Here is an 18,765-nt window from a genome sequence, read left to right as displayed (position 1 = left end):
GACTGTTTCTGATCTGTCGGACAGTCATTTGGGGCTTTTTCTTTACCATGGTGAGGATTCTTCTGTCATTAGCAGCGGAGGTCTTCCTTGGCCTGCCAGGTCCTTTGTGATTACTGAGCTCACCAGTGCGTTTTATCTTCTTAATGATATTCTAGACAGTTTATTTTGGCAATTCTAAGGTTTTACCAAAACCTCTAATGGTTTTATTCTTGTTTGTCAGTTATTATGGCTTCTTTGCCTTTCATTGGCACAGCTCTTGTCCTCATGCTGAATAACGGCCACTACAAGCTCCAAAGCAAGCCAAATTATCTTATGCCTGCACTAATGAAATAATGACACACACTTGAGGAATCACAAACTCCTGTGACGCCAATTGTCCCAAACACTATGGTGCCTTGAAATGGAGTTGACAAGGTAGAAAAAGCATTGTCATTTCTATGTGGCGTGAGCGAAATGTATGCGCAAAAACGTAAATGAAAGTCTGCACTGTATACTCTAATCACATCTGAACTGTTTAATTTGTAATTTTAAACTGTGCAGCAGAGGGGTTAATCAAGGAAAAACATGTCCCAAACATTAGGGAGGGCACTATATCTGTTCTATACAGTATATTCTGGACAGGTAACATTCAAAGTGTACAGTATATAAAACTACATTGCATTGTGGACACTTGTCATCATGGTTACGACAGGTCTATGTGTTATTGTGGGTATGATCATTAGAAACTCTTTGGCCATACTTAAGAGTATTTCGTAAAATGCAGTTACATTTTTTGTACCACATTTCTCTAGGTGAGCCACCCAAAGTGAAATTAAACATACTACCTAATTTTTCCTCTAGTGACACTCATTATCACTTACTTTTTAATTAATTATTTATTGATTATTACACAATGAGTCAATTGAGAAGTAATATCAATTACACCATCCAATCTGAGTTTCCTCACCCAGGATGCATCCTGATAATCTGAATCATATCTGAGATTCTAATTCATGGATCAGATTCCATTTATTGTTCTGTAGTTTACACTACTGAGAAAAAAAAAATGACATGGGTGGCAAATGTCAATAGAAGGGATCTGTTGGGGTAAAGGTAGCGCAAAGGTGTCTGTTGCTAATTATATTGAAGACGAAGCGTCTGAAAGAAGAAAATCTTGGGATAAATGCAACTTGCGAGACCGAATTGGATTAAGCAGCTTTGAGAATGGTATTGTCATATAAAATCTTGCAGTTTTGTTATTACTCTATTTAATACACCTGTTTGGTTTTACTTTCCTGTAAAATACAGCAATAATTTTTATGTTTAATTTACAGCAACCGACTGCAATTCTAAGCTCATTTAAGGTTTTGCCACCTGCTTTGTTTTATGTTTTTAATTATTATGTTAGCCACTTAATCATGAGTATCCAGATGTGACTACATGTGAATTAACAGCTTCTCTTTAGGTTTGCTGTTATTTCTATTGATTTCTTTTGTTTCAGTTATGAAGGAAAATGTTTAAAATGAATTCCAGGGTTGAGTTTGGGGAACAGTGCCATAACATGTAGACTTTCTTTATGATATGCATTAATTATCTTGTAATTATAAGAATTAATTTTCCTGTTAACAGATTATCCCCTTAATTACCTTTAATTGAGTTGCTATACTGTAGTACACAGGGGGCAATGCCATACAGCAGAAAACACACAGCAGGGCAGCACTCTAACAGAAGGTCTCAAGGTTCGTACAGCCTAGGAGTTTTATCCAGAGTGACTTACACATCGTAAGCACTTGCTCTCTAACACAGCATGACATTCAGACTGCTGCCGGTGTATGAAAGCATATGCAGCGTGTCAACAGAGGACACCAGGATTCAGACCCAGGACTACCAAGGAACATACTCACTATACATTTACTGTGTGTTTCTTTATTCAATTAAGTGAAAAAAAAGTGTTAACTCCGAGTGCTTCTCAGGCTGAATGGTGAGGACAAAAAATGCATTTCTTAAAAATTATAGGACTTGGCAAAGCTCTTTCTTCGTCCCTGCTCTCCCGGAGTGAATACAACATTTTCTGTTCACCTATGCTCCTGGTTTTCACTAGGGACACAAAGTATTTGCATTCCTATGTGCATTTCGCAGAGACGTACAGAATGATTAGTAAACTGGATGAAAGGCATTGTTATTGTTCTCTGAGGAGCTGTACTCGTTATGACGCTCCCTGCCTTTCTGACCTTGGAGTTCATTATAATACAATACCTGTCAATACAGATTAACATGGCCAGGCTCTATTTGTTAGTTCAAATTGGTTAATTGGTAAAATGCCTAATCTCCTGATTATAGTTTTGCATTTCCTGTTGACAGAGATTTGGTTGAGGAAGAAATGACAGGAGAAATAACTGTCAGAATATAACAGTGCTCTTTTATGGAACAATGTTCTGCACAATAATACCAAACATCGAGGAAGCTTGCTTCTTATAATAATGGAATTTCTGCTAAAAGCCAGCTTGCTATTTATGGTTGGTTACAGCCTCGCCCTTAATGTTTCCAGCATGTACTCTGTGAAGGAAAAAGAATTTCTTAATACAGGTAACAAGTAGCCATCTAAACTGGAGTGATGGGTATCTGTGTAAATAAAAAGGTTTCTATCTTCTATATAAACATCTGTATGTCTGGATAGCTGCAATCCTTTAAAGAAGTTTTAAAAAGTTTATTTACCAGAAATATAATAAAAGAGTATGGGGTACCGGACCCCCTGATAAGGGCTGTTCGGTCCCTGTACGATCGGTGCCAGAGCTTGGTCCGCATTGCCGGCAGTAAGTCGAACCCGTTTCCAGTGAGAGTTGGACTCCGCCAGGGCTGCCCTTTGTCACCGATTCTGTTCATAACTTTTATGGACAGAATTTCTAGGCGCAGCCAGGGTGTTGAGGGGGTCCGGTTTGGTGGACTCAGGATTGGGTCACTGCTTTTTGCAGATGATGTTGTCCTGTTTGCTTCATCAGGCCATGATCTTCAGCTCTCTCTGGATCGGTTCGCAGCCTAGTGTGAAGCGGCTGGGATGGGAATCAGCACCTCTAAATCCGAGACCATGGTCCTCAGCCGGAAAAGGGTGGAGTGCCCTCTCAGGGTTGGTAGCGAGATCCTGCCCCAAGTGGAGGAGTTCAAGTATCTCGGGGTCTTGTTCACAAGTGAGGGAAGAATGGAGCGTGAGATCGACAGGTGGATTGGTGTGGCATCCGCAGTAATGCGGGCTCTGCATCGGTCTGTCGTGGTGAAAAAGGAGCTGAGCCACAAGGTGAAGCTCTCAATTTACCAGTCGATCTATGTTCCTACCCTCACCTATGGTCATGAGCTATGGGTAGTGACCGAAAGAACAAGATCGCGAATACAAGCGGCTGAAATGAGTTTCCTCCGCAGGGTGTCTGGGCTTTCCCTTAAAGATAGGGTGAGAAGCTCAGTCATCCGGGAGGGGCTCAGAGTAGAGCCGCTGCTCCTCCGCATCGAGAGGAGTCAGATGAGGTGGCTCGGGCATCTGATCAGGATGCCTCCTGGACGCCTCCCTGGTGAGGTGTTCCGGGCACGTCTAACTGGGAGGAGGCCCCGGGGAAGACCCAGGACACGCTGGAGGGACTATGTCTCTCGGCTGGCCTGGGAACGCCTTGGGATTCTCCCGGAGGAGCTAGAAGAAGTGGCCGGGGAGAGGGAAGCCTGGGCATCTCTGCTCAAGCTGCTGCCCCCGCGACCCGACCTCAGATAAGCGGAAGAGGATGGATGGATGGATGGATAATAAAAGACAAAAATCTTCTTCCGTGTGATGTGCAAATAATTCCTGACATACTAAATTTGTGTTCCGAAGCACAGCTGGAAATATATGAGCACACAAAGAAGTAGCACAACTGTTTATGCAATTCAGCACTGAAAAGTTATAATGCCTTACATTATATAGTTAAATGTGGTGAAATCTAATTTTTAAATCAGAATACAATTGTTCCGGAGGTGAAGATAATTGCAGACCCCTCTTTTGATGTATTAAACATTTAACTGACTGCATTAAATGTACAAAAAAACATATGTCACATCCCTACATTAAATGCAACAGTTTGCAGGTTTATACTTATTAATATTTCCGTAATTTGGAAATAAGATACCTCCTGAAATACTCTGTGTTGACTCGCGTATCAGTCCTTGAAGTGTTTGGCTAAACCAGTTGTGTCAGCCCCTTTATATGGTATTGTGCAATAGCAAATCTTGCATACAGGCTTGTATGTATCTTGTGGTTTTCGGTCCCAATTTGCCATAAAGCAGAAGTATTTCCAGACTCCACTCCAGCTGCCCTCAATTAAGCATGCTGGTGAGGCTGCCATCTTAATAACACCTGTGAGTGGGTGGAAAGGGCCCTGCAACTCTAGTCATGTCGACTGGGAGCCTACGAGGCCCAACTGTCAGACGCTAGAATGAACTGGAAATGCATTGCAATGTATGCTTTACAATCGATAATGTGAGAAATGAGTATTGAAGCCATTTTATAATTTCAATACTTTTGACAATTCTACCATGCACTCATGTGCCCTCAAAGGAGACACAGTCCACATCCACAATGCATCTGGGACTATGGTCTGACTTCACCCAGAATGGACTGCTACTGTGCTTCGCTTTCCCTGTTAGAAGACGTCTCCAATTTTTCTGTATACCCCAGATGACAAGACAGAGCAAAAAGGAAAGTAAGGGGTAGGTTTAGACTTTTTTAGCCATCAGTCTTTAACATTAATATGCTGAAATGTGCATAAAAAGCAAACTGATGAGACACCATACAACTTGGAATGTCTGGAGCTGCCGCAGACGGTGCTGGCCGATACACTCATTGAGTGAGGTGTTCATTCGTTAAGGCTACATTGCTGCATCTCACTGCATTGGTCTTCTTGGTGGCTGCTTCTCTTTTTTCATAGTTCTCATCCTTTTACTTGAAGCTGCAAACATTTTGAAGCTTGTCAGTACTCCTAGCCCCTCTCGATCCAATGTCATTTTGACAAACCAGTCAGTCAGTCAGTCAGTCAGTCAGTCAGTCAGTCAGTCAGTCAGTCATTGTCCAACCTGCTTTATCCTAACACAGGACCACGGGGGTCTGCTGGAGCCAATCCCAGCCAACACAGGGTGCAAGGCAGGAACAAATCCTGGGCAGGGCGCCAGCCCACCGCAGCCCATAAATAGCAAACACACAAAAAACAATGGTGTTCACGATGAAATACTATACTAGTGAAAAGTTTTAGAACACCTCCATTTTTTCAGTTTTTTTATTTGTGCCATTCAAGTCCAGTAAATAACCTGAAATGCTAAAAAAGGTAAGTGGTCAACCGCCAAAGGATTTAAAAAAAAAGTTTAGATTACCAAAAACGGAAAATAATGTAATTTTCAGAGTTATAGAAAAGGCTCTTTTTAGGGAACAATTAATGAGCTAACAACTTACGGCTTTTCTGCAGCAATGGAAATTAATTTAAAAGCCTTGAAAGTTGATGCAAACAATTCCTAAAGGTGTCCCAACGTTTGTTGATTACTTACAAATACTGTGTTGGAACAAACTGCATTGTTACACCCCCTGAAGCATTATTTGGACAATACTATACTGATTATTGCTATAATAATGGTGAGAAAAAGGTCATTAACAAAAGAAGACAGACCATTATAAACATTTAAAAATTCAGGTCTTAAGTTTAAAGATATTGTGCAGTAAGTCAAGGCGTCAGTGACTACAGTTTCCTACACCATCAATAAGAACTTGGAAACTCTGACAGGAGCAGGTCTGGCTGACCCAAAGCCACAACAGAATCAGAAGGCAAGTGTTTGAGAGTCAACAGCTTGAGTAGTAGATGCCTCACCAGGTTAACAGTGGTCTAAGTTAGCAAGTCTGACTTTCTGTGCATTAATTTTAGAGCACCTGGAGACAGTAAACTGCATAAAGATCAATAAAAACAGAATAAAACTGGTGTATTCTGAAACTTCAGACCATTTTAGCAATGGCTTTCTTGCTGCCACTTGAACTGTCCATCCTGTAACTCGAAGTCTTTACACTTGAACACGAGACTTGCTTACTTTGCTTGCCTAATGGGCAAAATAAAATATACCCCTTGACACTACAGTCCAAGAGTAGAAATCATGTCATTAAGTGTTTCTGATTAAAAGAAAGTTCAAATGAAAACAAAGCATTGAGTTTAATTTCAGCATAGCCATTACTGGGCTTTTTTATTTTGACATATCAAACATAAGATGAATGTTTATTACAAAATGTTATACTCTTATGAGCAGAATAGTGGCACTGTGATCTGGTCACCATCTGTGCAGACTTTGCATGATGTATCCTTGTCTCTGTGGATTTTCTCCTACATCTCAATGATCTGCAGCTTAGGTGGCCTAGTGTCAGCTTGTAAGTCATGTGACGGCGGCCCATGAGGGTAATGGTTCTTGCATCTCAGTAGACTTAAATATCAGGTTGACTGATGAGTAGGTGCACAGATATGTCTTTTAATGGGTATTTCTTCTGCTTTTAGTCAACCAGTGCTGCTCCTGCTGCTGTAGGCTTTGGATCTTCGCAGCCTGGTAGGCATGCAGTTAAGTCTGAGTAGTGCAGGGGTGTCCAACTCCAAGTCTGGAGGGCCGCAGTGGCTGCAGGTTTTCATTCTAACCCTTTTCCTAATCAGTGAACAGTTTTCACTGCTAATTAACTCCTTTTCCCTTCATTTTAATCGCCCTGCTTTTAAGGATTCAGGCCTCTGAAGGTTTCTTCATTAAGTGGCAGCCAAACAGAAATGAGATGTGAAACAAGCTAACAGATGATCAGCTAAGTTGGAATGTCAAACTCCAACCAATTTCACTCCAACCAGTTTCTTAATGAGAAGCCAATTCTTGCTGTTAATTAAAGCCGTTATTGAATATAATGACTTGTTGCTGCTCTCATTCTGCCACAGCAGACTGTTGATTTTCTGTTTTTTCTAAGACCACCTTCAAGATGTTTTGGTGACCTGAGCAGACCAACATGACCGAGACCTTCACCTTTCTTTATTTTCAGGTTAGCTGGCTTGTTTTGTGTCTCATTATTGTTTGGCTGCTCATTAAGGAAAAAGAAACAACTACGGGGTCTGAGTCACGTCAATTAAAACTAAGCCAAAAGAAATTAATCAGCAGCAAAAACTGATCACTAATGAAAAAGATGGTTAGAATAAAAACTTGCAGCCACTGCGGCCCACCAGGACCAGAGTTGGACACCCCTGGAGTAGTGGTTCTAAAGCAGGCATCTGTGAGTGACCATATCTTATGGTGGTGGACTGAAATCCCAATAGCCGATACCCAATGGTTGGCTCCTTCATTTTGCCTGATAACACCAAGAACAGGCATCAGGTCCCGGCAACCCTATATGAGAGGAATTAAGTTCAAAGTATGGATCAATGGATGAATATGCTTTCATTAAGAGATTTTATGTGATATTTGTGTCATTTTTTAAACACATGGACAATATAGTCATCTTTCTATAAAGCCTTTTTTCTTTATTCTTTCTCAGTAGATGATCAGAAGGAAGGTGGCTTCATTGGAGCCTGTTTTAAGAAATACTGCGGGAGAGGTCGTCGATGTGCCATTAACAAAGAGACGGGCGCAGCAGAATGTCTGTGCCTGGAAAGGTGTCACCCCAGCTTTGTGCCTGTCTGTGGATCGGATGGAAGGTTTTATGAAAATCATTGTGAACTTCATCGAGCATCCTGTCTGCAGAACAAGAAGATCTACATTGTGCATAGCAAGGATTGCTTCTTCAAAGGTAGGAGACAAAAAGCATTAGAAAATCAATAAAAGGTGCTCCTTTTCTCAAATGTTTTTATTAGGCTGTTTGATTCTGTCTATAGCATGGATTTGTCACTTTTAACGGTATTTGGCTGTTTTGTCATTTTTAACTGTATTTGGCAGTTGGCTCTTCTGATATTGTGTTCGCATTTGAGCTGGTATCCATTGCATTCAGCCAAATACGAGCATTCAGTATAGTAAACAGTTATTAAATTCCTCTATAAAAATAATTCTTATGAAGTCTACTGTGTCAGAGCAAATTAAAAAAGCTAAGACCATAAGGAAGCCAAGCAGATGAACAGATAAAATGCAAAAGAAAGACCCACAGTTACTTGTCTTCCATAACAAAAGTATGAATTGTCGTTATTTAGCCTCATCTTTTGTTTCGTTTTGCCTGGACTTTGTTGAATTGCATTTTCTCTAATACTCTTTCTTCTTTATGTGGCTATAGTTTGTGCGACTCCTCTTCAACTGCGGCACTTTCTGCATTCCTGCTTCTCTTCTACCCTTTATAACTCCTTTTTTTCATATTATAAATATGATATAGAAATCTCATTTTGTCAGCAGATATTTTGAGTGTGTTATGGTAGTCATTTTATTTTGCATTATCCAGAAAGGGGTCACAGCTGCTCTATCTAAGGCTGATTCTCCACCTTGAAATTGTTGCTCCATCACCCTGCTGCTCTACATCTGGAATAAGCAGGTCAGATTTAAGGATGATAATTGAGCACCACAGTACCCAACTCACTGTCTCATAGCTTCAGAGACCACTGTTTGATTCCAGGCTTGGTCATTGTCTGAGTGGTCTTTCACTGTGTCATATCATTTTGTAATGAGCTTAATCCAGACCAGGGTCACGATGGGGTGCTGTAGCCTGCCATAGCTAGTACAGGGCACAAGGCAGGATCAAACCCTGGACAGGGTGTCAGTCTATCACAGGGGCGACACACACACACACACACACACACACGCATTAGGGCCAATTTACTTAACCTGAATGTCTTTGGACAGTAGGAGGAACCCCACTCAGACATGGAGAACATGCAAACTCCACGCAGGGAGGACACAGGGTGCAAACTCTGGTCTTCTTACTGTGAGGCAACAGTACCACTGCACAACCGTGCCACCCAACTGGCCACCCCTTTCACATTCTTGTTAAATTAATGGACGGCACAAAATTGACTTGCCATCAGATCATGTGGGCAAATGGATTAGTGTCCTACCCAATGTTTCTCTGCGAAACAAAAAGTGGGATTAGAAAATGGATTGATGCATCATCTTGTAAAAGCAGTGGAGTTATGCATCAGATCACTTCACAGAATCATTTTTGAATTTGGTAAATGATGCCTCGTGAGCGAAGTCTGGATATTCTCCCTTGATATGTATAGATGGGCTGGTTTCTTGTGGAGCTTCGTACTTTACTCCACTTCTAAAGAACATCAGCGTAGCAAAATTATTGTATCCATTTCTTAAAACTAAATTTTCCATTCAAGCTTTTGAGGACACAGAAGTTGCCCAGCAGCATCATTAATCAAATCCAAAAAGGGCACATTGACCTAAACAATGCCGGCTTTGTGTCAAAAGTGAAATTGCAGCTCGTTCTTGGACTGGTGCAAAAGAATAAAGACAGAACAATGTGAATGGGTTAGCGGTTCAGCTCAACCACTCTCTTTATTGCTGTAATGTCAAGCTGTTATCACTTTGCAGTAATTAAAGCTCCCAGACATCACCAGTGACTCCTTTAGCTCACTGAGTCAACAACTGATACCTTCTTCTTGGAGGTGGCCTGTATTATGCTCGGAGATCAGTAGGTACAGCCCAAAAGGGCTCAATGTTTTTCATCCTGGTCATCAACTACCTGGTTGGACAAGTAAATGAGTAGCCATGCAACCTCTAAATTATACTGGCACATTCTCTCCAAACTGGTCCTCATAAGGTTTGCAGAAAATTTGACACATAACACCTGGAAAAGTTGGGTGCAAGTCAGGAACCAACCTTGGATGTGGCACCAGTGCATCTCAGAACTTATTCCTGTAAACCTGTTACAGCACTCTGAGCCTGTGATCAGTGAAGAGTAATAATAATAATAATAATAATAATTCATTACATTTATATACTATAAACAATACAATGAACAGAATTATGCACACACCTACAACATTGGGGTAATGCTACAGTGGTATTGTATAGCATTATATAACAGTTGAACAAATATACAGTATGCATGTGTCTTAGGGATGCCAGAAGAAAATCCATGCAGGAACATAGACATTGACCAATGCTGTCATCCTCATTAGAAGGTCCAATTAAAGATTTCATTTAAAACAGTTTAAAATTTAAAACTGAAAATTAATTAAGATCTCAAGGGAAGACAAAATCTCTCATTGTTTGATATATCACTTGCGGGTAGATGGCAGATAATACAGCTCTACTAGAGTTAAATGAACTTTTAAAGTTGTGCCCCGGCTCAATTAGATTTACCTGTAATGGAGTTGACCTGACCCTGACAAGTTTGCTCTTTACCAAAGTGCCAATGAAAAGAAAAAGCTCAAGGTGGATGTGACCTGCATGGCACCAAAAACGTATCTGCTTTTACTTTAATAGGCTCATCCAGTCTGACTTAATGGAACTTTGCCTTTGGATCATTTTGACGTCAGTAATTGTGACTGCTCAGTTTTATTTTTATTTAGCCTGAGAAAGTGTAATGAACACAGATTTAGATCATGACTAGAGGAATTATTGGACTGTCATCGACTTATTCACATGGCACTTTTGTTTGGGATAATACTCTGAGGTATGAACTTGCAGTTTCTTTGTGGAGGTTTAATCCAAATGTGGCATATCTGTTTAAGATGTGCAGCTCAACTGCAGGATGTCACCTATGAAAAGGAAATATGTAAGAAGCCGAATGTGACTAATGGCAGATTTAATACAGATGAGTGCTTATTTAGCCAAAGAAATGAAAAAAAAAACACATTACATGTGTTCCCAAATCCATTGTGTACTAATAGATTTGAAAAGAACAAATTAAACGAAAAGCGTGGAAAACAACACATCATTTGGAGCTACATGGAACATCTGTTAGTTTTGAGGCTATCCATACTTCCATTATTGAACTTGCGTCCAGAATGGTAGACCTTATCCTGTCAACATCTGTTAATTCATTTTTCAGACCCACATATTTCAATGCTTGGTCTCAGGGTGCCAGGACCTGTCTCAGCATTGTAGTTGTTAAAACGTATTTGTGCTACTTTGGGTCGTGTAGCATCTACCTGCACAATGTGACAACAGCCATTTATGTGCCAGCCAGTATACTCACCACACATTAGCTATTAAGTGGTGAAGCGGTGAGAGAGATAGTTAGCCAATATGGAACAGGGAATGATTAGGGGGCTAGAATAACCAGGCCAGGCCATCAAGAAACAACCTAGTGTCTTCAAGAGATTCCCAAGGATTGTTTGTAACCCCAGAGTGTTAGGACCTCGGTTTTACATCTCATCTGAAGGACAGCACCAATTTTTACAATCCAGTGTCCCCATCACTGAACTGGGGTATTGGGGTCCACACACAGACCACCTTGTCTCACCAACAAGTTTTTAGCAGCAAACCATGTTTACAGTAGTTACTTTATTTTTGTATAGTACTTTTCACAGAGTGCTGTGCAAGTTCTCCAGTATAATTCAAATGTTGATTATATAAATTTCTAAATGCAGAATTAGTCCACATAAAGACAAAGATTTATTAAAACACCATTAAAAAAAATCTAAAAACTGATCAAAATAAATGAAAACCAACAATAATGGCTCATTAATTTATTGTTGAATAACCCAAGCTTTTCCTACATGGTCTCTCATCCAAATACTGGCCAGGCCCCCATACATGCTGAGCTTTAGGTGGGTTACCTGGTAATCCACCTACCAGGCATTACCACTTTAAAGGAAAGAAAAAGTTTAAGAATAGGGTAAAGTCAACTTTCGCCGAAGAAAAAGTTAAAGCAGTTGCCTGTTTAACTCTTTGAAATACGTGGAACGCTTTCGAGTTCATTTTTTTTTACTTTGGCAGGTTCACGCAGCGTGATGCCGGTGACGGGTCGAGCGTTTCTTTTTAGCCACCTGCCGTTAGCAAAGGAAAAGGTGCAAAGCGTTTAGTTAAGTTTGTGCATGCCATAGTGTGAGAAGGGGATCCCCAAGAAAAAATAACTTGCGTAATGCGTATCGGCTCACCCGAGGTAAGTGCATCAGGATGCGCTAAAGTTCGCGCTCGTACTCGCTCGCGCGCACACAAGGCCGTCAGCCCTATTTAATAAATGCAATAATTACAAGGATTGAGAGGCGCACCTGTGCAGAAAGCAACGGCGTCCGTCGCGATTGGTGAAAGAGAACAACGTGTTGCAGGATTGGCCAAAAATTTGTTCCCCGTCTATAACAGGCACTTCCTGCTACAAGGCATTGTTTTTAGACGCGGTGGTGTGAAAGCGAATTCATTTAGTGTACCAAACAGTGGCTTGAGCTTATTTTTATAAATATTTTTATATTGATATCTTATAGATGTAGTAATGTTTTGGTGGAGGTATCTTAAATTTGGGTTTGAGGTGCAGTTTGTTTTTCTTGTAAATATTTTTTTGTGGATTTTTTGTATAATTTCCATCCATCCATCCATTATCCAACCCGCTTTATCCTAACTACAGGGTCACGGGGTCTGCTGGAGCCAATCCCAGCCAACACAGGGCGCAAGGCAGGAAACAAACCCCTGGCAGGGTGCCAGAATCTTTAGGATTCTTACAATTTTGACTTTATTTTTCATTTTTGGGACTGACAGCTTCACTGTAAATATAATTCACTGTTTTCGATTGGGACATTATTTTTGTCTTTTTGCACACCTGTAAATCAAACCCATTTTTGTTTTGGAAATACCACCATTTTGTGTCTATGTCTCCATTTCTGACTTCTCGCAAGTCTGATTCCAGTCGGACCCGAACTACAAGACACCCACTGTGCCAACCTTGCAACTACATGGAGTGTCACATACCTGTTATACGCATTTACCAGACTCTGTCTTCTTCTCCTTATACAGGTTATAGTTTTGAGGAGAAGGGTGACCAGTTGACCTACATCAGGGATAGGTGAAGCCAGTCCTGGGGGGCAGTACAGAATTGACTGCTGCTTTTGTTCCAACCTGATGGTGTAATTAGAAACCAATTCTTGGAAGTAGCAGATCATGTTTAAAAGTATATCTTTTTAGTGTTTTCATTCTGACATGTCTGGTCATTCATATACAGTACTGTAGTTAAGATTTTTTCCTTTCCTTGGGTATCAAGCAAATGATTTGTAGCCTGATGTTGATTAGCAATTATCTTCTTGTTTTTTTTTTTTTTTTTACAAATATTTTATTAAACCAGACACAAGGAATATACTGACATGTAAATGGAAACAAATTAGATGGAGAACTGTCAATTCCTTTGTCACTTGCATCTTACTGCTAATTAGGACTAAGGAAAAACACTGACTGCAGCTATTTTCAGACTAAAATAAGCAATTAGATGAGGGGAATATTAACAAACACTGCAAATGAAATGAATCATAAACATTTTGCTGGAGCAATAAGTTCTTCAATAGCATAATTGACTTCCCATTAAGTAACTAGGTTGGAACAAAAACCTGTAACCAGTATAGCCCTCCAGGACCTGACCTGCAACATCAGTACTGTTACTCTATCCATGTTTTGTCCAATGTCTGGAGCCCAAATGGTTACATTTTATCAAGCAGTGCTATTTTTTTTCTTCTCCAATATAGTCAAACAGCCACATCTCAGCTATAACGTTAAGAGAGTTTATAGATCCAATGATTTATTTTTGTCGATCACTGCAATTTCTTCTTTTTTATTGTGTATTTTTGTGTGTTTATTACTAATGTGGGTTGAAATGTAAGTAATCAACGTAGACATCAGCATCAATGTTTGCTGTGCACCAGGTAATGCATATATCTCTGTTATGTGCCATTTGGTATGGGATTCATAAAAGCAGTGTTAATGTTTGTGATGCACCATCTGTAGGAATGACAGATGCAATGCATATTTATTGCTAAAATTGTTTGTGATGTGCCAACTTTTGGAATGACAGAGACATACAGTAGCATCCAGACAGATGCACAGACACTTATGCTTTTATTAAGGTGGATTGCTGTATGGCTTAATGATTTACTGTTATCACATTGTAAATGTAAAACCAATGTTAGAAACGCCACACATAAAATTGTGCATTTTGGGACATACCAAACAAAACAATATTTGTTGATAAGTTTTTCTTCTCCTTTTTTTTTTTTTTAAATTAAAAATATGCGTTGAAAACCTGTCTTCGGCTTGAATCCCAGGAGTGACAATAAGGACTCTACCCTGTGGTGAATTGTCCAAATGACTGCTGCAGCCGTGCACAATTCTCTTTTGTGGAGCTTGCTTAAGACCACACTGAAAGCAAAGACTGCAATTTTCTGGGCAATAGTTCAAAGAGAGAGTGCTAAATTGTGGGAATTTAGTTCTGCAAGATTACCATACGGTGGGCTTTCATCCTTATATTACATTAGGCTAATATTGTAGCAAGCATGATTTGTACTGATCATGTTCTTTTTAGTGTGTTTTTTTAAATGCTTTGAGTGAAGGTGCAGACTTCCTTTGATGTGTACTGACTTAATAATAATCAAATAATGAAAACAGCAGCCTCCACTGCTTATTTACTTATGTAAGTCATCTAGATAATTACTGCTGAGCTTTAAAGACTAATGCCAACCTGAGGCGACTGCCTTAGGCTCTGTATGTTTCCTTTAAAGACAGGCTCTCTGGAGCTCCATTGTGTGGTTTAATTTATGTGTAGTTTTATGTTTGTTAACTCTCGCTTACATTATGAATGATGCACTGGAGTATAACAACAATTTAATGAGAAGCATGGATGGTTTGGCATTGAAAAGAGAAATGTTTATAAGAAGCATCAAAAAGTGATTGATCTAAGTCTACAAATATTCTTTATTAGGCACAACTGTGTAGTCCTGAGTAGGACCTCTTTTTATCTCCTGAACTCTTCAGTCCATGGATTCAACACTCTCCTAGAATCATTAGCCATTCGGGTGCATGCTGCCCTGACACTTTCTGGCAGTTCATTCAGGTTTTTCACATACATTCTTGCTGAATGGATGGCATGGTGGTGCAATGGTAACACTGCTACCTTGCAGTAAGCAGACCAAGGGACACGTCCCAGGTCCTCCCCACATGGAATTTCTTCATGTTCTCTGTGTCTGCGTGGGTTTCCTCCGGGTAGACACGGTTTTACTCCTACAGTCCAAAGACATGCAGGTTAGGTGGACTGGTGATGCTAAATTGACCCTAGTAAGAAAATGACATGACATGATATTCTTACTGCAAATCTCCCATTCAAGTCATATTTTGGAACCAGCTTGAAAGGATACGTGCATTGTGACATGGCACATTATCCTGATGACAATATCCACCGTATATACTCGCATATAAGTCGGGTCTTGAAACCCGAAAAATCGATCATAAAATCAGACCCCGACTTATACGCCTGTTCAAAAATGTGACACTTAATTTTTTTTTTTTTTTACATCTTCTTGCCTCCAATCTCACATCAGTTTCTCAGACGCATCGAATTTTGTTGCAGCAGCGCAGTTACCAATTTCTTTCGCTACTTCAACGTTTAATTTAAAACCTGCTTCATATTTTGTTCTGATCGAACACTTCATCATAGATAAGGGACGCTCTTATGGTAAAGGTGTATGAGGGTGTGAGGTACAAAAAACATAAATCATAAATAAACTGCTCAAAAAAATTAAAGGAACACTTTAAAAACGCATCAGATCTCAATGGGAAAGAAAAATCCTGCTGGATATGTATACTGATATGGGCTGGGTAGTGAGGGTGTTAGGAACAAAAGGATGCCAAATCGTTTGATGCAAGTGAAAATTATCATCCTACAGAGGGATGAATTCAAAGACACTATGAAAATCAAAGTGAAAAAATGATGCGGCAGGCTAGTCCATTTTGCCGAAATTTCATTGCAGCAACTCCAAATCATACTCAGTAGTTTGTATGGCCCCCACATACTTGTATGCATGCCTGACAACGTTGGGTCATGCTCCTAATGAGACAACAGATGGTGTTCTGGGGGATCTCCTTCCAGATCTGGGCCAGGGCATCACTGAGCTCCTATACAGTCTGAGGTCAACCTGGTGGTGTTGGATAGACCGAAGCATAATGTCCCAGATGTGTTCTATTGGATTGAGATGAGGCGAGCGTGGGGGCCAGTCAGTGGTATCAATTCCTTTATTCACCAGTAACTGCCTGCATACTCTCGCTACATGAGGCCATGCATTGTCTTGCACCAGGAGAAACCCAGGACCCACCGCACCAGAATAGGGTCTGATAATGAATGAGTGCAAGGATTTCATCCTGATACGTAAAGGCAGTCAAGGTGCCGTTGTCTAGCCTGTCTGTGCGTCCCTCCGTGGAAATGCCTGACCCACCACCAAACCGGTCATGCTGAACGACATTACAGGCAGCCTAACATTCTCCACAGCTTCTCCAGACCCTTTCACGTCTGTCACATGTGCTCAGGGTGAACCTGCTCTCATCTGTGAAAAGCACAAGGTGCCAGTGGTGGACCTACCAATTCTGGTATTCTGTGGCAAACGCCAATCGAGCTCCATGGTACCGGGTAGTGAGCAAAGGGCCCATTGGAGGATGTCAGGCCCTCAGGCCACCCTCATTAAGTCTGTTTATGATTGTGTGGTCAGAGACATTCACACCAGTGGCCTGCTGGAGGTCATTTTGTAGGGCACTGGCAGTGCTCATCCTGATCCTCCTTGTCTAAAGGAGCAGATACCAGTCCTGCTGATCGGTTAAGGACCTTCTACGGCCCTGTCCAGCTCTCCTAGAGTAACTGCCTGTCTCCTGGAATCTCCTCCATGCCCTTGAGACTGTGCTGAGAGACACAGCAAACCTTCTGGCAATGGCACATATTAATGTGCCTGCCATCCTGGAGAATTTGAACTACCTGTGCAACTTCTGTAGGGTCCAGGTATCGCCTCATGCTACCAGTAGTGACACTGACCATAGCCAAATGCAAAATTAGTGAAAAAACAGTCAGAAAAGATGAGGAGGGAAAAATGTCAGTGGCCTCCACCTGTTAAACTATTCCTGCTTTGGGGGTCATCTTATTGCTGCCCCTCTAGTGCACCTGTTGTTCTCTGCCACTCCCGACTTCCTCATACAATACCACAGCTCCTCTCGAGGCACCCTGTCATATGCTTTCTCCAGGTCCACAAAGACGCAATGCAACTCCTTCTGTCCTTCTCTAAACTTCTCCATCAACACCCTCAGAGTAAACATTGCATCTGTGGTGCTCTTTCTTGGCATGAAACCATACTGCTGCTCACTAATCATCACCTCACTTCTTAACCTAGCTTCCACTACTCTTTCCCATACCTTCATGCTGTGGTTCATCAATTTTATTCCCCTGTAGTTACTGCAGTCCTGCACATCCCCCTTATTCTTAAATATCGGCACCAGTACACTTCTTCTCCACTCCTCAGGCATCCTCTCACTTTCCAAGATTCCATTAAACAATCTGGTTAAAAACTCCACTGCCATCTCTCCTAAACACCTCCATGCTTCCATAGGTATGTCATCTGGACCAACGGCCTTTCCGTTTTTCATCCTCTTCATAGCTGTCCTTACTTACCCCTGTATTAACTAAATCTTATAGATTAAAACAAGAATTGTAAACCCTTGAGATATTCAGAGAAATAACATTTATGCAGGAAAAAAAAATACTGACATGTTTTTGTATTGTGCCTCACCATCATCTAAGTATATGAAACCATAAAGGTCTATTTGTAATCAGGATTTCTGGGATAAGCAAACAGTTTAATTAAAACCGTGAAATACTGTTCAGTTCAGTACTGAGTTTAATGAAACAAGTAATTTTCTTCATCTTTTATTTTTATGTCTTTGCACTTTAACCGGAATTAAATTAAAAAAAGAAGAGGCTACGTTGTTGCATCTCCTATAATTACAGTGCATACTGGCTTTGCTTTGTCCACTTGGTTCTAATCTACCCTTTTATAAGGTACGGTACGTGCTCAACTCTTCCAATTTGTGCATATGCCTGATAATGCCATTGCAGACTGAGAGACCAGGCTTGCTTTTGTGCAAAAAATAAATTAAAATGAAAGTGAAGATTTATTTGTTCAATGCCAGCTGGATTTGAAGCAGCTGTTTGTCTGCACAAGCAAAACAAATGAAGTAGTCGGCACAGAGTGAGAAGAATGAATGGAAAGCTATCATGAGCCTCGTCTTGCACAACGTCTGCTTGCCTGAGAATTTGTTAAAAGTGACAAATACATCATGCAACTGTAGAGGATCACTGCATCTTGATTAATTGAACTTTCAAAACTTTTTGCTGTGCTCAAGAACACAGAAAATAACTTCTATTTTAGGTAAATCGGTTAATTTTTCTTATTTACGACATTATATTAAGCCGCCATTGTTTTCATAGGATCTCATTTATTAATTCATTTAATTTTCATGCCCATCTGTTTCAGATATGTTTAAACCAATTTGTCTGTTTATATATTGTAATAAGGCGACAAAATAAATTAAGACAATTTGGGGCTCCAGCCTGGAAATCCTCATTTAATTTTGAGGATTCGAATTTTAGCTGAAAGTGTAAGTATGAAAAATTTGTGCTACCCTGTTGGATATCTGGCCTTCAGTGCTGCTTTGCTCAATGTGATGCTGTTCCTCCAGCGTGGGCTTCTATTAATAATTTTGAAGCAGGGAAGGCGGGGTCAAGTGACATCAGCAGTCATAGATGGTGTAACTCCCTCTTTAGACCAACCCCAGTGCACCAATAAAGCTGATGTCACATTATGCAAATTCAAGTGGTGGAGTGAATCAAAA

At 40.6% G+C, this 18,765-nt stretch overlaps 1 protein-coding gene and 1 long non-coding RNA gene across 3 annotated transcripts in view; one reads left to right on the top strand and one right to left on the bottom strand.

The window, feature by feature from the left end:
- The window catches only part of fstl4 (follistatin-like 4), an 808,779-nt gene that overhangs the window by 341,937 nt on the left and 448,077 nt on the right, over positions 1-18,765 (top strand). For both annotated transcript variants that reach the window (XM_051933466.1, XM_028812623.2), the window contains exon 4: positions 7,529-7,777. In XM_051933466.1, the coding sequence (XP_051789426.1) occupies positions 7,529-7,777 (249 nt within the window). The remainder of the gene's footprint in view (positions 1-7,528; positions 7,778-18,765) is intronic.
- The window catches only part of LOC127529563 (uncharacterized), a 512,543-nt gene that overhangs the window by 384,076 nt on the left and 109,702 nt on the right, over positions 1-18,765 (bottom strand). The gene's annotated exons all lie outside the window — the stretch shown is intronic.

This window comes from Erpetoichthys calabaricus, chromosome 11 (assembly GCF_900747795.2).
Source record: "Erpetoichthys calabaricus chromosome 11, fErpCal1.3, whole genome shotgun sequence".
NCBI lineage: Eukaryota > Metazoa > Chordata > Cladistia > Polypteriformes > Polypteridae > Erpetoichthys > Erpetoichthys calabaricus.
Note: the sequence above shows the minus strand (reverse complement) of the source record. Positions and strands in the feature narration are given on the sequence as shown.